The sequence below is a fragment of the Leptonychotes weddellii genome, chromosome 6 (genome assembly GCF_054177405.1).
Source record: "Leptonychotes weddellii isolate Sample4059 chromosome 6, ASM5417740v2, whole genome shotgun sequence".
Classification (NCBI taxonomy): Eukaryota; Metazoa; Chordata; class Mammalia; order Carnivora; family Phocidae; genus Leptonychotes; species Leptonychotes weddellii.
In genome coordinates this window covers 97851983-97876251 of record NC_138374.1, presented here as the reverse complement: position 1 = coordinate 97876251, position 24269 = coordinate 97851983, and the positions used below count along the sequence as shown (strand labels likewise).

Sequence of the window (24269 nt, the reverse complement as noted above, 5' to 3'; positions counted from 1 at the left end):
TCTTGAAACTACCTGTTCTGTGGGAATTATGAGCTACTTTCTCAGCTCATCTGATTAATTTAAAGGCAAATTTAAATTTATAGTAACACTTATAAGATAATAAATATATATTACATAAATATGTTACTATAATAAATAATAAATACACCAAATAACTGTAAATACTTTACATTTTGCAAACTGCTTTCCTTCATGACCTCATCTGTTACATTTTTATAGATGAGTAGGAACTATCTTGAAGTTTTTACTAGTATACAAATGTTTTCACCTTAATCGTCCGTAGGCAAGTTATCCTAAGATATTTGCTCTGCCTGGACACTTGCCTGAAAAATAACCCCTACCATGAGGGCCCACCAGACTTGCTATGTGAGTCATTACTATGAAGATAATAATGTAACAATGCTGAGCATCTTCTGAATATCAGGCCCTGAGGTAGAGGGGTTAGGACAAAATGATCAAATTTTTAGTAGATCTGAAAAAAGTGCAAACAAACACAGTGCTTTAAACAAAAGATGTCATATTCTTTTTTTTTTTTTTAAAGATTTTATTTATTTATTTGACAGAGAGAGACAGCTAGAGAGGGAACACAAGCAGGGGGAGTGGGAGAGGGAGAAGCAGGCTTCCCGCCGAGCAGGGAGCCCGATGCGGGGCTCGATCCCAGGACCCCGGGATCATGACCTGAGCCGAAGGCAGACGCTTAACGACTGAGCCACCCAGGCGCCCAAAAGATGTCATATTCTTAAACTCAGTTATGTCATGCCGTTTTTTTTTTTTTTTTTTTAATTACTTGGTAGCTTTTTTGGGCCTCTGATCTCTTTTTCCTGTGAGCATTAGGAGAGACACTGCTTCAGCTCCATGCGTGAGGTTACAGGGAAGCGTACCCTCCCTGGGCCCCAGACAGGGGGGTTTTCGAGCCCACTTCCTTGCATTTTCTTTCACTGGCTTCTCCATGCAGAGCCAGACATGGCTCAAAATGTGTTTCCATCCCAGACTGGCTCTGTGACCTCAGCCAACCTCTCTGCATGTTCTTTTTCTCACCTGGAGGGTGATGGACAGATAATCCTTGAAATGCCCTTCCAGCGCTCACATTTTAGGAGTCTGACTTCCCCACAGATACTCAGATTCCTGGGGGAGCAAAACTTACTGGGTCACTTGATAACTCCAGCTTTTACTGATCTCTTCTCTGTTTTTGTTTTGTTTAGTTCTGCTTTCCCACTTATGGTATTTTTTTATACTGCAAAATTAGCACCTTCCTATCACTGCTTCGTGCCAATGCTTTATGATGTCCATATATGTGCAGACCCACATATGCTTAGCCACACACACTTCTAACACTGCCTTGTTCTACATCTAGGTATGACTTGCCTCACTGCAATGGCAAAGGATGAGTCATTTAGTTCTCTTGCTCCTCCTAGCGCTTCGCACATTATCAACCCAAAGCAAAAGGCAGAAGGTCAACAAAAGAAACATGATACTCAATGCAAAGAAAGGATTCATTAAGTACCTGCTTTCGATGGGGCATGATGAAGACATGTGAGCCGCCATGAGATTTCAAATGAAAGAAAAGATCAAGCAAGTAGCATAGGTAAACTTGAGGAGTTAAATAAATGTTGAACTTGGTCGAGTTCCATTGTTGGTGTTGATCTTTCACGGGACCAGGAATTGGAAGCCATCATTTCCTTTGCCATCTGTCCACTTAGCATGAAGTGGTGACCATGAAGCTATCAGCTGCACGGGGCAGGGACTGTCCTGTCCCACCCGTCCTCTGGATCACCAGCACCCACCATGGTGCCTGGCATACAGTGGCTCAATAGTTGTTGAGTGACTAAAACCAGACAAGTCACTTAACTGTTATATGCCTCTCTCGGTTTTCTCATTTACAAAATGGAAATACTAGCAACCTCATGAGATCAGTAAGATGAACACACAGAATTAGGATTTGAACATTAAAAAGCACTACCCAAAGGCATTTTAATACTGGTATATCTACTAAATATGTTGGTTTACAAGGCAGGCTTCAGCCTCCCCTTTTGCTTTCATTTTTCTTTTTGGCATAAGTACAGTTAGTCCTTAATCCTCTCAGACTGATAAATGGATGTGCTTCCCCCAAATATGAGAAACCAAGAATTGGCTAAAGTGCTGGAATAAGTCTCAGGCTAAGAAATAAATGAGTTTAGAATCCTCCAAAGGGAGGGAAAAAAGAAGCTTCTGAGTCATATGGTTAAACAATGAAGAATAGCCCCATCATCATGAGCAAATGTTTTCGGCGTTAGATGTTTCATGACCATACGAAGGCAAGGCCCCATCTGGTCTCTTCCAAATATTGGCTCCTAATAACAAATTCCACTGGCCCCCAAAAGAGGCACTCGGGGAGATGAGGGGAAATGAAAGAACAGCATTGTTGGACCCTATGTGCCTCTAATTAAATAATGCCATACCCAGCCTCCTCTTCCTGGCTGAATCAGCCATGTGATTGGTGTTCTCATGGACACAGTTTCCTTGGAGATTTGTAACAATGTCCCTGGTACCAAGCCAATGGAGGTACTCAGCCCATGACTAGCATTTAATCAAGGTCATGGGAAATTACATCAGGCCACGGGGGATAGAAAACTAGAAGAGGTAAATAAAATGCACGGAAAACTGTCTAATGCTTTTAAAATGTGTTTCCTTGACTTCGTTTATAGATCATTCAACACATAAAGACAAGCACATGCCAAATAGTTTTCCGACAACATCTCACTTAATGCTCAGAACCCTGCAAGGTAAACATTATCATTATTCTCCTTCTCAGAGGACTAATCTGAGACGAAAAGAGGTCCAATAACTTGGCAAGATTTAGCCCAACTCCACTGACCTAAGCCCCCACTGCACATGTTTGCTTATGGTCTGGAAGCACGAGGCCAGTTGAAAGAATCATGCTTTGTGTAGAAAGCAGTAGAAGCAGCTCTCCCCATTGCCGTTGCAGCGTTTTAGGCTGCCCTGTTTACTGCCCGGTCTGGAGGTTTTTGGAGAGGGTGCCTAATAGCTTGTGGACCAAATGCTTCTAGACGATGAGAGAAATGGCCTTTGGAACTACATCTTCTGTTCTTGCAACTTTTATTGTTTGATTTTTAAAAAATTTTTAAAATTATGACTCTGACCTCCCACGTGTAGACAGAGAAGAGGGTCCAGAATTTTGAGCCCGTGTTACCTGGACTTCATCCCCCGTGATCATTTCCCACGAGCCATAGTGTCCCTTCTCCTGCCGGAAGAACTGTACAGCTTCTAGAAACGCTTGGGCTTCGAACGTCGTCTGCTTCATGTAATCTAAGAGAAAGAGGCAAGGGCATTTAGCAGAGAAGAAGAATACTTCTACATTTGACCATGGCTCTTCAGGGGACCTAATATGACCTGAATGTTACAAGGGAGAGAATTATGAGACACAGAAAAATTAAGCAGGTGCCGAATTCAAAGTTCATGTGCAGATGTGAATTACACTCCTTGCTCCCCATAGCAGCGGATTCATTCTATCCGTTCCTGGGCAGACTGGCTAGGACGAGAAGCAGATGAACCCCCGTTTATCTTTATGCCTCCAATCGTAGCACCTCACTACGCAGACCATTTCTTCACAGGGCTTTGTGTAGCCATGGAATATCCCCCCCGCCCCCCTTCCCTGAACAAAACTCCGATTTCTTTGTGGCTTGATAACAACTTTCTGTCAAAAGGACATCAATCTAATATGCTGATTTATGCAAACAAAGGATGACAATGGCTAACAACTATATAGCAAGATACTGTTCTTCTAAGCATGTTACATATTTCATTGAAACCTCACAAGAACCTCTGAGGTGTTATTATCATCTTGATTATATAGATGCTCCAGGAGCCCAGAAAGATAATTAATTGCCTAAGGTCATAGAGCTAGTAAGTGTGTGAACTCAGGCAGTCGGATCCAGTCAGACAACACTACACTGTACCAGCACCACGCTACACTACCTCACATATTAGTTTTCCAGGTTTGCCCTTCCAAACAGATTAGATTTTATTTTTTTATTGTTTTATTTTATTTAAAATAATTAATTAACATATAGTGTGTTATTAGTTTCAGAGGTAGAGTTCAGGGATTCATCAGTCTTATATAACACCCAGGGCTCATCACATCATGTGCCCTCCTTAATGCCCATCACCCAGTGACCCCATTCCCCCACTCCCCTTCCCTCCAGCAACCCTCAGACTGTTTCCTATAGCCTCTTACAGCGTGTCTCCCTCTCTGATTTAATCTTATTTTATTTTTCCCTTCCTTCCCTTATGATCCTCTGTTTTGTCTCTTAATTTCCGCATATGAGTGAAATCATATAATTCTTTCTCTGGTTGACTTATTTAGCTTAGCATAATACCCTGTAGTTCAAGCCATATCTTTGCAAATGGTAAGATTTCTTTTTTTTTTTTTTTGATGGCTGAGTAATATTCCATTGTATATATACACCACATCTTTATCCATTCATCTGTTGAAGGACATCTGGGCTCTTTCCATAGCCAAACATATTAGATTTTAAAAGGTGTTATGTCTGAGAGGAAATATTTAATGGCAGGATTTTAAGTGTGGTTGGGGGAGCAAGGGCTCAATAGCCTTCCCAGAATTCCACAAATCACAGTGTGCATACAAATGTCTTCATTTCTGCTATGAACTGAATATTTGTGTCCCCCAGAATTCATATGTATGATAATACATACTAATCCCCAGTATGATAATATTTGGAGATAGAGCCTTTGGGAGGTAATCAGGTCAGGGAGGTATGATAGGATTACTGCCCTTAACATGATGGGATTAGTGCCCTTATAAGAAGAGAGCTCTTCCCCCCCACTTCTCTCTCTCTCACCAGACACTGGACCTGCCAGTGCTTTGATCTTAAACTTCCAAGACCGTGATATTTTTGTTACAGCAGCCCAAACTGACCAAGGCAATTTTCAACGCACAAAGCTAGCTCTTGGAGGATACAATGATTACAGAATTATAATAATCTTTTCAGGGAAATGAATCATAGAAATAATCTAATCTAACAATAAAGAAATCAAATCTTAGAAAGGGGAAATAAGGCTAAATGAAGTGATTGAAAGCACCAAGTCTCTTGTCTCCTGCTTCTCCTCCTATAGGACACGAAGTTCTCTTGCTAATAGCATATGATCTGTATTTATAGGGCAAATTAGATTAGCCAGTTGAAGGCCGCTGATTCACTGGGGACCTTCAGAGCTTTAGACAATGGGATTACTCAGTCAAGGAATGAGTGGTTGATAAGGCGGACTGGGCAGAACTGAAAAAGGATCAATCTGCTCCAGAAGGTGACAATCAATAGGCTCTAGATGACTCTTTTAAGATTGGTTTAGGAGGTCATAACCCTCAGGAACCTGGAAAAGTGAAAATACAATACATTTCAAGGCATAGCCTCTATAGAGTTCAAGCAACATTCTTCACGGTGAGGATACCACAAAGCCCTGAATCTCCACCTTCAAAAATGTGGAACCGTAACTGACATTTCTAATACTGACATAGAGATCTGCTCAAGATCTAAATCAGAAAAAGAGCATGCTTGAGAATCAAGTTTTTAAATTGAAGTATTTTCTTCCTTGTTATTTTTTCTGGCTTGGCAAATGATTTAGTGTTTAATCTTAGAGATTTGGAAAACACAAATTAAAGTCTTGGTATAAAATTGACAGCAAGGGGGCTGTGATATGGGGCTCAGTACACTGGGAGGGACTTTACCAACAGAGATGGAAACTGTAATTATACATTGAGATTCAAGATTGACTCATGTGTTCTTATTTTTAACAGCTGTTTTCATTTCCAACCTAAGGAAACAAAGAGATGGAAGAAAATGTGGTACTTGGATGGAGTGAGAACTGCCAGACCCGCGAGCCTGGGAATAAGGTTTTGAATTCTTCATGTCCTTATAAAAAGCATAAATTTACTTATTTCTTCCCCCACTAACCTCAGTAACTGGAGGAGGTATTTGAAATCCTACTCATACCTTCCATAATTATATCAAAGCAAACTATGGCAGCCCCCCTATGTGTGTTTCCAAAAATCTTTGAAAAAAAAACAGAAGAAATGGGATTTGGAGACAATGATGTGGGAGTCAGAGAGAAGTCCAAGAGGAGAAAGAAGAGCTGGAATGTAGTAGTGGCGGATGAGACACCTTAATCTAGGCAGAAAAGAAAAGGGTTAGTAATCAGATGAACCACACAGGAAATTACAGTAATTGAACATCGGCAAGAAAGCCTAAAAGAATGAGGGCAGGGATCTAAATTCTCAACTCTCTATCATTAGGATGGATTTAAACTGGATTTTAACTATTCCTTTTCCACAGGGGAAAAAAGGATCTAATCTACTGATTCATCATCAGATTTTTCAGGTTATAAACTGATCAAGTAAATTAACGTCTACAAACCTTTTAGAACAGTATCTGCCATATTAAATCCACTTTATGGATATTAATTTTTATGATTGTAAGCCAAGCTCAACAGCATCTGCCAGATCATTACGGAAATAAAGAACAAAGGTTTGCTTTGTAAAAGACAGAATTGTATTGCAATGGTAATATGACCTTCATTTCTTCTAAGTTGTCTGTAGAGGCGTTGCTGAACTCAGCCGGAATGTACAGGTGTTTGAGAAAAACCGGATTGTCAGTTATTTGATCAACTTCCTGCCATAGATCTCATGAGAACAAATTCCAGGATCACAATCACTCGCTCTCCTGCCAACAAGCAGCTGAGAGTTTAGTCCAATAGTCCCCAGAATCAACAAAGGCTTTTGGTTGTTAAGCCTTCTTGTAGGTCGACTTAGAAAAATGGCAGGTTATCAGCTCCAACTGTACTTTCCCAACATGTTATCATTATGAGGATGCTCAAGGAGACAGATGTGCTGGAGAGAACAGCATTAAATCCAGATCCCTCATTTGGTTGATAAGGAAACTGAAAGAAAAAAATGGTTAATTTCTTGGCTGAAGGTCACACAGCTGGTTAGAATCAGAGCCAAGAGTTGAAAAAGTAGCTCTGGCATGTCAGGAGTGGCCTTGGCATTCTTGCTTACTTAAATCATAGACTATGGGAGCTGAAAGTGGTCTTAAAGGTCACCTACCCTGAGCTCTCGCTCCATGCTGGAAGCCTTCAGAATCCCAGACGCTCATCTGGCCTTAGCTTGATTATTTCCAGTGACAGAAAGCTCACAATTTATGGAGTAGTCACGGAACTGCTCTAATTATTTGAAAACTTTTCCTTTTATTGAGCCAAAATCTGTTTCCATGAACTCTCATTAATCTCATTTCTGCTTTTCAGAGCAAAATAGACAAGTTTACTCCTCTTCTATATGGTAATTCTAAAAAAAAATAGCTGAATATCTTTGTTTTCCTTCAACCATTCTTTAAACAATGTAATTTTGGGGATCTTTTAAATTTAGCCCTCTTTTTTCCTTCCTTCCCTTAGTAACCAACTCCATTTAATCAATATCTTTCTTAAATTTGGCCCTTACACTGAATCCAACCCACTGAGTATTTTATACTTGTGCAAATTATGTAAAGTAAAAAGATTACTTTCCTTTTTCTGGTCCCTAACTTCTTTTTCTTTTTTTTTTTTTTTAACACAAACACATTACACCATTGACTCATACTTTTCTTACAGGCAAATAAAATCCCTCCAACTTTTTCATATAAAACCCTTGTCAATTTAATCCTTTCCCAACCTGTACTTACACTTTTGATTTTGAAGTACGGGTTTTAACGCTACCCCTAATAAATTACAAGTTACTGTGATCAACTCAGTGCCCCAGAGCCAGCCAAAATCATTTTAAAATTATAATTCTGTTTCCAAACTCCCTTTCACCTCTGTATCATTAAAAAATTTGGTGGGCTTGCCTTCTGTTGTTTCTATCCAACTCACCGATTGAAACATTCATCAGATCGGGGGCAATGACAGATCCCTGGGAAATTCTAAACATTTTAGAAGACATGGGAGACACATCTTGGCCATTCATTCGGCAATCACATCCTCAGGACCTTAGTCTCTCCCTATTTCTCATCTGTGCAGTTGCATGGAAAACTCATAGTTGGGAGACATGATTAAGGATTCTGCAAGGAAAAGAAAGCTTCTCTGGGCCCCTTGGGGGAACAGTTATCCAGGGGGTCAGCTTTTGTTTTTTTCTACTTGCACAGATTTACAGCATGTCTGAGTCAACTGAAACGCCAAAGCTCCAAGGCCTATGCAGTCATTCTGGATTTTCACTCTGGCTGCTGTGTTGGGACCCCCTGACTCAGGCTGGGTTTGGAAGCTGTGTTGTTATTTTATTTTATCGGTTCAGTGCGCCAAGCCATGTTAGCTGATCCGCCTGGTGATTTGCAAAAGTTATGTAACAGCATTACTCACTACACTGCTATGGGGCTCATCTCAGTAATGTATACTTCTAAATTGTCTTCAGCTTCAGGTCATAGGTTGTCTTTCCTGGGAGAGCTGCAACAAGGCTGTCTGCCCTAGTTTCTTCTCTACAGCAAAGGAGAAGCAGCATGAAAGTAACCAACGTTTGTTGAATACCATCAGTGTAAGCATGAACCACATAAGATATTTACACACACTATCTCATATAATCCTTCCAGCAATCCCATTAGGTAGGAATTAGTATTCCCACTTTAAGACTGACAAAGAAACTGACTTCAGAAAGGCTAAACAATTTGTTTAAGCTAATAGGTGGTCAAGTCAGGCCTACTTACTTCCAAAGTCCTGTTATAACACTCCATGGTTTAATATTTTAAAACTTTTTATCCTGAGGTAATTGTAGGTTCACATGTTCTTATAAGAAATAATGGAGGAGGGATGGGTTGGCTCGGTGATGGACATTGGGGAGGGTTATGTACTATGGTGAGCGCTATGAATTGTGTAAGACTGATGAATCACAGACCTGTAGCCCTGCAACAAATAATACATTATATGTTAATAAAAAAATTAAAAAAAAAAAGAAATAATAGAGAGGTGGGGCGCCTGGGTGGTGCAGTCGGTTAATTGTCTGACCAGTCTGACATGTATGCACATGTTCATGTGTGTATGTTTGCACCTGTGTGTGTGTGTGTGTATGTGTCGTGGTTTAATTTTTTTTAAAGATTTTATTAATTTATTTGACAGAGAGAGAGACAGTAAGAGAGAGAACACAAGCAGGGGGAGTGGGAGAGGGAGAAGCAGGCTCCCCGCCAAGCAGGGAGCCTGATGTGGGACTCGACACCAGGACCCTGGGATCAGGTGGCTCAGTCGGTTTGGCTCAAGTCATGATCTCAGGGTCCTGGGATCGAACCCTGTGTAAGGCTGCCTGCTCAGCGGGGAGTCTGCTTCTCCCTCTCTCTGTCCTTCCCCCTATGCATGCTCGCTCTCTCTCTCTCTCAAATAAAAAAAAAAAAAGAATCATCTAGTCCAAACCACTCACTGAGTAAGTGAGCAGACTCAGGGCCAGATAGAATGTGACATTATTAAAAACAAAAGAAAACTCATCACTGGAATTAAAAATGAATGGAGTCCATTTTCATGAAATGGTAATAAAAGTTTTGATTTTGTTTAAAAAATTTATTTAGGGCGCCTGGGTGGCTCAGTCAGTTAGGCGTCTGCCTTCGACTCAGATCATGATCCCAGGGTCCTGCGATCAACTCCTGCATTGGGCTCTCTGCTCAGCAGGGAGCCTGCTTCTCTCTCTCCCTCTGCCTGCCGCTCTGCCTGCTTGTGATCTCTCTCTCTGTCAAATAAGTAGATAAAATCTTTGAAAAAAAATTTATTCATAACCAACTTAAGCAAATATTTATTGCCATATTATAAATGATAACTCTTATGAGCACTAGCCCCAGGATTACTTAGAAGTCCCTGAATTGTATTTTGTAAACTTCTAGACTAAAATATTCACCTACTGACTAAATCTTATTTGTGTTAGTGGATACAGACCTACCAAGAAGAGAAGAAGAATAAGCCAAGAAAAAAAGTGCAGTCCATGGAGATCCAGGGACCTGAGGATGAGTTACAATGGTGTTGCTCTAGGTGAAAATATGAAGATGTGAGACTCACTCAGAGGATATGAAGGGCTTCTCAAATGGATGGAAGAAAGGTGTTCTAGTGAAGATATTGTTTTGATAGAAATTTTTAACCACATAGAAAAGGGCTACATGCCTCATTTGACTAAAAGTAGTGCATCTCATGAATTCTTGACTTGTCAATAAATATTAAAAGACTGTTTGTCAACAGACAAAAGGAAGTGGTGATTACTAGAACAAGTGAAGACAGACTAACCCATTTCCTTCACACAGACATACTACATTGGCAAATTAGAAGGCTGTTGGAGACATCCTGTATCTAGATTTTAGCAAGGCAATTCTTAAAGTTTTACATACTTTTGACTGACACACGGAAGAAATTTAGATTGGTTGATAATGCAAATAAACATAACTGAATAAACAACCTCAATGATGGATGCTGGCTAAAAGGCTGACATCCTAGAGGAAAATCTCTAAGGTCCTGCCCTTAACACATTTTCAATTATCTAAAAAAGGTAAGATGGATAACCCCAGGGTTTCACTTAACTGTGAGCCCAGGGTACGTGAGTGACGCGATACAGTTGTACACAAATCCGGTGAGGGTGGGCCGTGGGAATGTGGAACAGGACAAGGACAGTCACAGATGGATTCTGAGATCCGCTCCTAGGAAATTACCATCACACACTTCTAGTTCCTCAAAAGGAAGTGCTCCGTCTGGGCTAGTTGCCTTATAGGAGGTGTACAGATTTGCTCAAATCCCTCTATTATGCGCTCTCATGACATCATGTGCCTCCTCACCATAGCACTTATAAGAATTATAATTTCAGAGTTATTAGTGTAATCATTTGAAATATGCCTTTCCCCAAGAGTGTAAGTTCCAAGAGGACAGGGAACTATAGTTTGTGTTCACAACCGTATCCTCAACCCCTACCTGAGTGCCTGGCACATAAGAAAGAAAGAGAGAGAGAGAAAAAGAGAGGTGGGTGGGGGAAGGAGGAGAAGGAGAGAGTGAGGGAGACAGAGGGATCGAGGGAGGGATGCCTGGGTGGCTTAGTCATTAAGGTTTGCCTTTGGCTCAGGTCATGATCCCAGGGTCCTGGGATAGAGACCCACATCGGGCTCCCTGCTCTGCAGGAAGCCTGCTTCTCCCTCTCCCACTCCCCCTGCTTGTGTCCCCTCTCCTGCTGTCTCTCTTTCTGTCAAATAAATAAATAAAATCTTTTTTTTTAAAAAAAAAGAGGGATTGAAGGAGGGGAGGGATTTAAACACTACGGGGGTAGGGCACTACATTAAATTTCCTTTTAAAAAAAGATTTATTTATTTCAGAGAGAGAGAGAGCATGCCCAAACCCATGCTTGGGGTGGGGGGGTAGGGGCAGTGAGAGAGGGAGAGACAGTCTTAAGCAGACTCCACGCCAAGCACTCAGGTGGAGCCTGAGGTGGGTCTTGCTTTCAAGACCCTGAGATCACCATATGAGCCAAAACCAAGAGCCGGACACTTAACCAACTGCGCCACCCAGGTGCCCCTAGATTAAATCTCCTTTTAAAGTTCTATCTCAACCAAGATTTCTTGGTTGCAGATAAAACCCAAGTGTTGCAAATGAATCAGATTCTCTCTTAATGAGTCTCTTTCTTACTCTTGTAAAGAGGTACTGAAGGAAATTGACCTACTTACTCCAATGCTTCTCAGACTTTGGTGAGTATCAGAATCACCTGGAGGGTTTGCTAAAACAGATTGCTGAGCTTCAGCCCCCAGAATTTTCAGATTCAGTAAGGTATAGGGTGAGGTCCAAGAATTTGCATTTCTAATAAGCTTCCAGGCGATGCTGATGCTCTAGGTCCAGGGGCACACCTTGAGAACCATTCCTCTACCCAACATAAGGGGAGTGATTCTCAAACATCAGAATCACCTATGTGTTTGTTAAAAATGCAATTCTTCATCTTGCCCCAGAGATTCCAGTTCAGCAGGTCTGGGGCTGGGCCCAGGAACATGCATTTAAAAAGCTGTTCAGGTAATTCTGTTGCAAGGAGTTTACAGGCTAGATTTTGAGAAAGAAACAAATTGCATAGAAGAAAGAGATACAGTAGAAGACCATAACTCTTGAATGCCTAGGGTCTCGATGAACTTATTCCCACCTTATCAGGTTAGGAAAAGTCCTCTCTGCCGACTGCTCACCCACTTAACACAAATGAACCCTTGTACTTAAAGTGATGCATAAAAATAGTACTATGATGAAGCTCTACCAAAGGGTATGTGGGTAAGGAAATACTTCGGGCAGGTTCATACGGACATCATTTCAAACAATTAGAATTCTATCCACTGAGGGCAACCCCCATTTGCTTCAGAAACAATCACTGTCTGGACATAAATCTTCAGTTGTGACCCCAGTTGAATCTCATTTTCTCTTTTTTGGTAGTCAGTGGATATATGGACTATATCTTCTGTGTGGCAGCCTTCTTTTCTTTAGCATAAATGATCCCATTTCCTTTAAGTTTTTTTCAAAGCCTTAAACAAATAAAGATGACCCCCACTCCTATCTCTTCCAAAAAGTAAGGATGGTGTCATCAAAATCCTGATAAGGGAGGGGAGAATATTTGCTTCTTCCCGAATACCATGAAGATACTCTGTTGTCCCGAAGCTGTGTTCATTGAACATGCTTTCCATGGGCCGAAAGAGTTCATCAGTCACTCTCTGTGCCTTAGATACCTGGGCAGAGTGAGGCCAGGAGAACAACAAGGCAATTAATTATTTCCTCTCTGCCCAGGACAACTCTCTATGTCTCTATATGGGGGAGACTCATATTCTTTTTTTTTTTTTTTTTTTTTTAGATTTATTTGTGAGAGAGAGAGAGAGAGAGAAACAGGGGAAGTGGCAGGCAGAGGGAGAAGCAGGCTCTCCGCTGAACAGGGAGCCCATGCGGGACTCGATCCCAGGACCCTGAGATCATGACCTGAGTCGAAGGCAGACACTTAACCTACTGAGCCACCCAGGCGTCCTGGGAGATTCATATTCATATTCATGTCTCCCAATATCCTAATGACCATTTGTGGAGATAGCACTGAAATGACCTCAGCAGGAAAAAAAATAATCACACCTCAAAACCAAAGCAAAACAAATGAAAACGATCTAATTTCCTCTTGAAAATGTGAATTTTAGGAGGAGTTCACTCTGTAGTGTTTGCAGGCAGTCGCGGTAGTGTGCACACTTGGATCGTCTTCCAGCTCAGACCACAGACACTGGGTCACGTGCCTCCCACTGTCATTGTGGGGAGTCGTGGGGCTTACTCCCTGCAGGCAAAACTTGACCGCACAAGCTGGGCACAATTTAAACCAAGCTTGAGTTTCCAAATAAATAGGGAAGATGCTCCTCTCGCCACAGACTTGTCCTTCATTTTTGATGACACTTTCTCTTACTCCCAGAAATGACTGTTGACCCAGGGGTCTTGTTATAATTCGTCACTGCTGCACACAAAAACATCAGGGAGATTCTTCCTGACTGAGTCTATGGATGACCTTTGTCTTGTGAGCTCAAAACACCTTGCCTAGTCTTACCCACATGCGTGGGAGCACACTTTCTACAAGTAAGGCACACAGTGGAAGGACTTGGCCAGGTTCACGTTCGAGAACAAATCACTGGGGTTAACTGGCTGCACTTTATCATATCCTCCTCTGACACACCCACAGAGTGTAGCACCGTCCGCTGATGCTATCTGGGGATTTTCCACTCATCACCATTACTGATGAGTAATAATAGCATCCACCTTGCACTTGTCAGAAGTTTTTACAGTTTACATGTCATTTGGGTCTCATAGCAACCTCATGAGACAGGTAAGCCAGATGTAATCATTCCTAGGTAGAAAATGGAAAAACTCCAAATCAAAGAAGTTGGAGTCATTACCCAAGGTCATTTAAATACACAACTCATTTTATTGGGTCATCAAAGGAGAACAAAAATAACAAGCAGGAATAAATTTCATACAGACTCAAACTTCAAAAAGGACCTAACGTTATTTAAAACAGCTACCGACAGCAGAAGTTGTAGCCACTTTTGTCTAGGATAAAATATCTGTTTCCTTATTTGTAACCTTTCCCCAAACACCTAAAAAATTAAATTGACCCATGCTCCATTACCTCCCTAAGAAGTAGGGATGGCAGCCATAGTTTGGAGGGGCAGTATACAACTTAGTCCTCAGGTTCTTAGGGACAAGATCATTTTTTTAAAACTGGGAAGTCAGGTACCAATAGAAATAGTGTCCACACTCCTGACCTATTACAAGAAGGGGGCAGTGCTGCCAACAGAGTTCTTTTTAATTTCTGGGTTAACAGAGCCCACAGTATGTACCAGTTTTGCATAATTCCTTTAAACCAAAGATACTTGGAAAGCATCTTGCTATTGGGGTGGTCAAAAGCCTATAACTGCATTAGCATACATTGTCTCACTAAGGGATCCTTTGAAAGTGGCTTTATAGGTAAACAGGAGATTTTATTGTGACAACTCTAAGCGTTCACAATTATTTTCAGTAAAGTCCAAGGAGTATCTTGTTTAATAACTTGACTAATGACAAATTTAATCAAAACATGGTAGGATTACTGAATGGAATATTATGCAGTCACTAAAATAACAATTATGATGACTCATATGCATCATGGAAAAGTAGTTTAAAGATCATTTTAATTGCAAAAACAAAATTATAAAATCACACATAGATCCTGATTAAGCAATGTGAATATTCACCCATATGATTGAAAGGGAATGCATAAGAAATAAAAAGTGAGCCATGGGCGATTTTTGTATTTGTGCCTCAAACTTTATGAAGTGTTATACTTACCCTTAGGAAGATCTGTGCTGATCTAATGACTTTTTATTTTTTAATTTATTTTATTTTTTTTAAGATTTTATTTATTTATTCATGAGAGACAGAGAGAGAGAGGCAGAGGGAGAAGCAGGCTCCCAAGGAGCAGGGAGCCTGATGCGGTACTCGATCCCAGGACCCTGGGATCATGACCTGAGCTGAAGGCAGACGCTTAACCATCTGAGCCACCCAGGAGCCCGACTTTTTATTTTTTTAATACGAGTCCTCTCATGACCATGAGCAATATTTGTCTTTCCAAAGTCCAAATGGTTCTGTGGCAGTTCACCTCTTAGAACCTCAGAGAACTCTTGTGAGCCCTGGCAACTGTCGAATCATGGCACATGCTATGGTCCAGACATACAGGGTCCATACTGAGGGGTTTGTAAAGTAAATTAACTGAAGAATTAGTTCATTCTTCTTTTCCTCTCCTTAAAGGTTTTGCTTAGTGTGGTTTACTCAGAATAGGTCTCCAGTGCCTCCTTCAAGTGTTTTCTCTTCATAAATGGAGAGACCCTTACATCCTGGAGCCCTTTCAGGCTTGTCACAAATGTCCTTTAAAATATTATTACTATCCCTGGGGCACCTGGGTGGCTCAGTCATTAACCATCTGCCTTCGGCTCGGGTTGTGATCCCAGGGTCCTGGGATTGAGCCCCGTGTGTTGGGCTCCCTGCTCAGCAGGAAGCCTGCTTCTCCCTTTCCCTCTCCCCCTGCTTGTGTTCTCTCTCTTGCTATCTCTCTCTCTCTGTCAAATAAATAAATAAAATCTTTTAAAAAATAAAATATTATTACTATCCCTTGCTTACCATGAAAATAGAGCAAGATCATGGGATGACACAGTGTGACATGCATTAGAAGCTGGAGGTTCATCTGTGACACAACTGAATGAACTTGTGTCCCCTTACATACAATGTCTTCAAGGATAAGGACTGTCATATTCATCACTGTATCCCAAGGCCATACCAGTGCCTGGTACCAAATGTTCTTTTGAACAGACCAACAAACAAAGGAATAAATGGCTCAATGATACAGAGGCAACATGAAAGCGTAGAGACAACAATCTGGTGGGAATCAAAACTGGGTCTCACTTTGACTCTGGGACTTGAGGTGAATTCCTTTGCTTCTCTGGGCCTACTTTATCACATTTGAAAAAAGAGGCTGTCAGTTCTCCTTTTTCAGCTGTGAAATAGTGTGATTTTGCAATAAACTGCAAATACAGTTAGGCTACCAACATTTGGGTAGTGCTCTCCATGACAGAGTTCTAACCTGGGGATAGAAAGGTCCAGCTGCAGGACCACTTTATCCTTTGCTTTCCGCTAAACCTTTCTCTCTCTGAAATATGCAGCTTTCTCTGGGCTGCAGGAAAAAATCAACATGACTACTAGATGTATTAAATTACATATGTGGTGTACAGGGTGTTTACTAAAGGAAACAAACACTAATGCAAAAAGATATATGCATCCCTACTTTTTTTTTTTTTTTTTGAAGATTTATTTATTTATTTTTGGGGTGGAAGGGCAGAGGGAGAGGGAGAGAGAATCTCAAGCAGACTCCATGCCAAACACGGAGCACGACTCAGGGCCTGATCTCACGACCTGAGCCAAACCAAGAGTCAGACACTTAAGCCTGCACCATCCAAGCGCCCCACACCGCTATGTTTATTGAGGCATTATTTACAATAGCCAAGATATGAAAGCAACTTAAGTGTCCATTGATAGATGAATGGATAAAGAAGATGTGGTGTATATACAATGGGATATTATTCAGCCATAAAAAGGATGAGATCCTGTCATTTGCAACACATGGATGGACCTAGAGGGGATTTTACTAAGTGAAATAAGTCAGAGAGAGAAAGACAGTACCACATGATTTCATTCATACGTGGGACCTAAAAAGCAAAACAAGTGAATAAGCACACAAACAAAATGCAGAAACAGATCCATAGAGAACAAACTGATGGTTGCCTGTGGGAAGAGAGTGGGAGGAGGGGCAAAATGGGTGAAGGAGAGGGGGAGATACAGGCTTCCAGTTATAGAGTGAATACATCACAAGGAAGAATGGTACAGCATATGGAGTACAGTCAATGATATTGTAATGGTGTTGCATCGTGACCGATGGTAATGACATTTGTGGGGAGTGGAGCAAAATGTATAGGTTTGTTCAATCACTATGGCATACACCTGAAACTAATGCAACACTGTGTATCAACCCTACTTCGATAAAAAAAAAAATTACATATGTGCTTTTCAATATATTTCTAGTGGACAGCGCTGATCTGAGTCTCTTTGCCCTCTCCTCTTCCCCTTCCATTAACCTGAATAACACAGTTCAGTTCATGGTTATTTCCAATGGGCTTACCACATTGGGCTATTTAATTAAGCTAAATAAATAGTAAATTTTTTTTAAAGATTTTATTTATTTGACAGAGAGAGAGAAAGCAAGAGAGGGAACACAAGCAGGGGGAGTGGGAGAGGGAGAAGCAGGCTTCCCGAGGAGCAGGGAGACTGATGCAGGGCTCGATCCCAGGATCCTGAGATCATGACCTGAGCCAAAGGCAGATGCTTAATGACTGAGCCACCCAGGCGCCCCAATAAATAGTAAAATTATTCAAATTTGCCATTTTTTGTTTATTGCAAGTCTACAGCAAAACTGATTTGTCTAATATAAAACACTGAATCATTAAATTTGATGGTCATATGAGCATGGTCTGTAATATATCCCCTCCCCCCCATTTTTTTTTCTTGAAAAAGTACAATCTGCCTGATAGCTCTTCATTTAAAATTTAACAAAAGCACTGTGATTTACACAACCTTCCAGTTTTCCAGAAAAACCACCATAGTAGTGTGGGTATTTGAGTCTAAACTATAAGGTCATTAAAAGATTCTATCTCAACCAGAAACTTCTCTTTTTATGAAATGCTGAAGAACAAAACACATTATGTCCTTTGCCCAAATAAGAACTATCAATTGGAATATAGGTCAGTTCCTGATTATCTTTGTTAACTAAGGAAAGCAATGGCAATGCTAATTCTTAAAACTTCATGTTTGCTTCTGTACAGATGTTATGGAAGCTTTTTGTGTATTTACATTCGAATTCAGAGAAGTCTGATGTTGCAATGATTCACTCTAGTTTTTAAAAAAAGAGGGGCACCTGGGTGGCTCAGTTGTTAAGCGTCTGCCTTTGGCTCAGGTCATGATCCCAGGGTCCTGGGATCGAGCCCCACATCGGGCTCCCTGCTCAGTGGGAAGCCTGCTTCTCCCTCTCCCACTCCCCCTGCTTGTGTTCCATCTCTCGCTGTCTCTCTCTCTGTCAAATAAACAAATAAAATCTTAAAAAAAAAAAAAAAAAAGAGCAAAGTTGCCTTGTGGGAGCTAACTTGCGATCAGCCTGTCCTCCTTCCTTACTCTAAGTGAGAGTAGATGGCATCTCAGGCCAACGAAACTGCTCACTTCTCTTCCTGTCCTTTGTTCCTTATCCTTCCCACTGAACATTCTCCGGCCTGAACGCGCTCACTCACTCACATGCACAAATGTATGTGCGCGCGCGTGCACACACACACACACACACACACACACAGAAACAAATCTGTCCTTAGGCAGCAGACGGTACTGCTTTAAAGGCTCCTCCAGAGGAAAGGAAGGGGAAGTGGGAATGCAAAGAGACTCTAGACCTGTACCATCCAGTAGAAATACAATGAAAACCCATAGGCAATTGTAAATTTTATAATAGCCACATCATAAAAGTCAAATGGTTAAGATTAATTTTAATAATATACTTTATGTCAACAATATACCCAAAATATGTAAGCAATATAAAAATTATTAATGAGATATCTTACATTCTTTTTTTGTACTAATTTTTTGAAATGCTGTGTGTATTTCACACTCAACAACACATTTCATTTCAGACTAGCCGCATTGCAGGTGCTCAGGAGCCAGATTTGGCTGGTGGCCACCATATGAGACTGCACAGCTCTACAATATGCACATGGTTTCAGAGTTATCTTGTTTATCTGAGTGAGGAAGAGGGAGGAGGTAATAAAAGACAGCATGCCACTGCACACCTCAGCCTTACTGAAGCAGCATCATTACAAGGTGATCTAATTCAGATCTATTCCCAATCTAAATCAATAAAAAAGAAAAAACCCCGACTCTATCTCTAATTCATCATCGCACACATAGCATAGGTCATCTAATAGAACAATTCCAGGATTAGAGTAATGCACAAAAATAAGAAATAAGATGACTTATATCAAGTCCTATATAGATTAAGGTTAGAATTTAAGACCCTTGACAATTATATCTCATTCATAAACCCTGCCTTCTGGGCCCTGAAGAATCCTTGTGGCTTTAACTTTGAGGGTTCTCTAACAACAATGCCATGTCTTAATAGTCCTGTTCTGTGTGGTGAAAAACTGCTAACCACCAACAGACATGTTAGATGAGATCATTTCCAAACAGGATACAGCCTTACAAACATCTGCTGTATTTATAGCAACAAATTGTTCACCCTTCTCTTACGCTTTGCCAAAAAGAAAGAACAGCTTAAATGCTTGATGGTTTTAGGTGTCCTATTCCTACTGTAGTCAATCTCAGTAGTTGCTATAGACTTGAATTACATGATGTAATTAACTCATTCCATGAAACTATTTGGAAGAAGTGGCCCAATGATCTAATTCCCTCATGGGAAAACAGAGAAAGAGAAAATAAAAACAAAACTTCAATTCCTGGATTGGAAATGTCAAAGTTTCTGAATGTATAAGAGAGAGGAGGGAGACAGGGGGAGAGAGAGGGAGGGAGAGGGAGAGGGAACGTGTGTGTCCATCTCCTATGATGATGTGTTTGTTAGTTATAAGTAAATGCCTCTTGAGTGTTCACAGTTCTTAATGGTATTTTTTTGATTAAAAAAGACATAATGGAATCATAAAACTAGAATGAGCTTTTAATGTCTAGTTCGTTTCTCTACTAATAGGACAGCATTTATTTATTAAATAACTGAAAGAGCATATAAATTATTCCAGATCTATGACCATTATTAATAATAGTAAAAGCTAAAAAAAAAATAATAATAATAGTAAAAGCTAATATTTATTAAGCACTGCATTCCACTTGGGTTTACAAATTAAAATTAATCTGGGGCACCTGGATGGTGCAGTTGGTTAAGCATGTGACTCTTGGTATCAGCTTAGGTCTCCATCTCATGGTCCTGGGATTGAGCCCCCCTCGGGCAATGCGCTCAGCGTGAGGTCTGCTTAGGATTCTCTCTACCTCTCCCTCTGTCCCCTCTAAAATAAATAAATAAATCTTTTTAAAAAATTAATCAAGTGTAAATCATTCAAAAGACATTCCCTCAATGTTTCCCTATATCACACTTTAGAACACATGAGTTCTCATTATCAGGCAGTTCTCCCTCATGGGTAACCTACATTTCTCATATAACAGTTGAGTATATTCCTGCAAGAAGCATCTTCAGTAGAGTTAGAAATACGATTTGAAAGTCATTATTGTGTCTTCCCAGACTTTTCCTTTCAGGCTGAGTCATACAAGTGTCTCTAACATTCCTTACAGTTTTTATTTTTCAACCCCATACTTACATTTTTGGATCTCCTCTCATAGTATTCTACAACTCAACATTTCTTAAGTTTTAGGCTGGGCATAGTTCTCTCTCCTTAATTCTCAGCATATTTAATATGACCTTATTTTATACCACAGGCTGCCCCCACCCCTCCACCTCTAGGACACTTGAGCTCCTCAACCTACTCCACTATTTTTCCATAGAACTTATTTCCTTTTATCATATTATATAATTTGCTTATTTATTATGATTTATTTTCTGTCTCCACCATTGGTCCTTAACTAGAATATAAGTGTCACAGGAATGGGGATCTTTGTTTTGCTCATTGCTGTAACCTAAGTGCCTAAAACCGTGCTTGACACATAGTATATACTCAATAAATATTTGTTTAATAAATGAATATAGATCTGATCAGTGTAAATCCACATGGTTTCTAATTGAGTTAATGTATAAATATTCATTTAGACCCATGTTTCTAGTTGATTGATAAGCATGTCAGGCAAGACAAAATCAAATGTCTAAAATAAATGTTTATTGGGATGCCTGGGTGGCTCAGTCGTTAAGCGAGTGCCTACAGCTCAGGTTATGATCCCAGGGTCCTGGGATCGAGCCCCGCGTCGGGCTCCCTGCTCCGCGGGAAGCCTGCTTCTACCTCTCCCACTCCCCTTGCTTGTGTTCTTGCTCTCACTACCTCTCTGTCAAATAAATAAATAAAATCTTTAAAAATAAAATAATATAAAAAATAAATGTTTACTTTATTACAATATAGAAGAAAACTGAGTTATACTGGCAATATTCAACCTTGAAAAAGTTTGTTATTCTTCAGTATCAAGGATTAGGAATACTAATTATTGGGTGTGCCTAGGTGGTTCATTCAGTTAAGAGTCTGACTCTTGATTTTGGTTCAGGTCATGATCTCCGGCTCGTGAGATTGAGCCCCACGACTGGCGCCACGCTGGGCATGGAGCCTGCTTAAGTTTCCCTCTCTGCCTCCCCTCCCCCCACCTCCGCTTGTACGTGCATGCACACACAGTCTCTCTCTCTCAAAAAAAGGAATACTAATTATTTCTGATTTATTCCCACATTTTTCTAATTATAGATTCCACAAATCTAGAATATTCAAAGTTATGCTCACTCCCTTCTCAGTTTAAATGTAGGTATCAGGGCGCCTGGGTGGCTCAGTCGGTTAGGTGTCTGCCTTCAGCTCAGGTCATGATCCCTGGGTCCTGGGATCGAGCCCCACCCCCCACTTCATGTAGGGCTCCTTGCTCAGTGGGGAGTCTGCTTCTCCCTCTCCCTCTGCACCTCCCCCCACTCGTGCTCTCTCTCTTAAATAAATAAAATCTTTAAATATATATATATATAGGTATCAAATATTAAATATATTTTAGGCTCCTGACTGACTTCGTTACCTGTTTTTTAAGTTAGATCTCATAATTTTAGATAAAAAATGTACCTACCTGCTATCTGGAGAAAACTAACCCAACTTTCATTTTTTCAAATGGCAATTCTATTGATGTGGGCTTATTTTTGATCCCCATTTTATCTCCAATGCTTATTATGGGACTGAAACTATAGTAGGGGCTCTAAAGAGATTTGTTTGTTTGTTTGTTTGCTTATTGACTGATTGATTGATAACCAATTCTGGCAAACTTAGAAAAATTTAACCAAGGACATTTGGTTTTGAAAAAGCAACAAATACAGCATATTTTTAAAAATTTAAAGCTTGGAAAAAAGTGATGATTGATGTAAAATTGATAAAATTATATTTTAACCAGGATTACCACTCCCATGATCTATTCTCTATCATATATTCACTCACTCACCAAACACTGGTTGAACATATTCTATGTGTGAGTCACTGTGAGGAATTCTCTGAATACCAGGGAATAAGATTTGGTTTATGGGCATCAAGTTTTGTGTGGGAAATAATGATAAATACACCATCTGCTCACCACTGTATCCCCAGCACCCCCAAACAACCACATGGCAGATGCTCAATTTGGTAAATATTGGTAACAAGAATGCAAAATTATCCGCAATACAATAAAGAGTGTAACAAATGCTATCAGAAAAAGCAAGGATCATGGGAATTCAGAAAAGGAAGGAGTCTCTCTGGTTTGGGATAGCAAGGTTTCCTTGGAGCAGGGAGCTAAGCAGACAGGATAGGTTGAATTGTGGGAAGTGGTAGTTGTTCAAGGCAAAGGGAGGAACATGATCCATAGCACAGAGGCAAACCATACAGAGCACATATGACCTGTCCTCATCGAAGAGCATTGCCTGTTTTTAAACACCCAAACTATGAAATCTTCAAGCCAACCTGCAGAAAGAGTTTTTAATTTATATTTGTTGCAGATGTAACATTATGCGGTTACAAAGGCTTCCCAAAGACAGAGTGCAAGGTGGTGGACTCCGGAGTCTACGAGGCCTTGGGGCTTTCTAACTGTGACCAAGATGCTGTTGTATTATGTGATGTTCTATGAGCAAAGGACTGAGGACCGAGCCTGGCACGATGTGGGTTCTCTATGGTTGCTAGTGACTTTCCTCCTCTCCTTCACTTCGTGTCCTAACTGCACCCTTGAGCTTGATACTGACAGGAAAAGCACACATTACAACATTTAGTCTATCCCCATCAGTGTGAATCTGGTCTTTAAAATGAATTTTTAAAAATCCTCCATTGAATAGACAGGCAATAGGTTAATAATACTTTGTAAAGTAATTTATAAATCTATGTGATTGCAGTTAGAATCCCAACAGGCATCAGAGGATAATTAGCTACAATGAATGTGAACACAAATATGAATATGTGCCTAAAAGTGGTCAAGAAAAGTATAAAATGAATGAATTGTAAGTAGAAACATCTTTTATCAGATATAAGAACATATAACAAAAATCTACTATAATAGAATCAAGATTGCATTAATGTGGGAATAAGTAGGTAAACAGAAAAGAGAATACCTAGATAATCTCAAGATATGTATACATTTTATATGGCAAGGATAGTGCCTTAATTCAGTGGGCAAAGTTAGATTTAATAAATGGTGCTCACACAACTGGTTATCCATTTAAAGGGAAAATTTTAGACCACTGACATCCATATATACATATGACTTTCAGACAGAGTGCAGACTGAAATGCTAAAAATAAAACAACATAAAAACTTCAAGAAAAATCAAGGAAATTACATATGTAACCTAGGGGCAAGGGGAAATCTTAACAAAGACAGGAAGTCCAAAAGCCATAAAAGAAAAGTTGGATGTATTTGACTATACAAAAATGAGACATCCTTGCGTGGCAAAATGCATCATAATTAATGATTAATGCCAATATGATAAGTTAATAATAACAACTGATGATTTTGAGAAAAATGTTTTTAAGTGGAGAAATAGAAAAGAGTTAACATCTAAGTTTTCACAGAGCTCTTACAAAAAAAAAAAAAAACCAATAACCAAAAATGGAGGGAGAGAACAAAAGAATGAATGAATGGATGTACATGAAAAGAGACAAAGAGGTGGGGGACAATTCACCTAAAAGTAAATCCTAAGGGCCAATAAATAGCAGAGATGTTCAGACTCACTGGAAGTCAGGGAAAGGGCACTCAGTAACAAGGAGATGTACTCTCCCCTATCAGCTTGTCAACGCATGAAAAGAACAAAAGTCCTCTTGGTGATAGAGATACAGGACAAGAGTACTCTCCGACACTGCAGAGATGTGAAATTCTACCCTCCATCTGAAAATTAATCTGGCAACATCGACTAAATTAAAACCACATTTACTGTTAAACCTAGCAATCCCACTTCCTAAACAATGTCTC

The 24269-nt window shown here is 40.2% G+C and overlaps 1 protein-coding gene across 1 annotated transcript in view; it reads right to left on the bottom strand.

Moving 5' to 3' along the window:
- The window catches only part of NIBAN1 (niban apoptosis regulator 1), a 133101-nt gene that overhangs the window by 26931 nt on the left and 81901 nt on the right, over positions 1 to 24269 (bottom strand). Inside the window, exon 6 of the mRNA XM_081823194.1 lies at positions 3191 to 3390. Coding sequence (XP_081679320.1) covers positions 3191 to 3390 — 200 coding nt within the window. The remainder of the gene's footprint in view (positions 1 to 3190; positions 3391 to 24269) is intronic.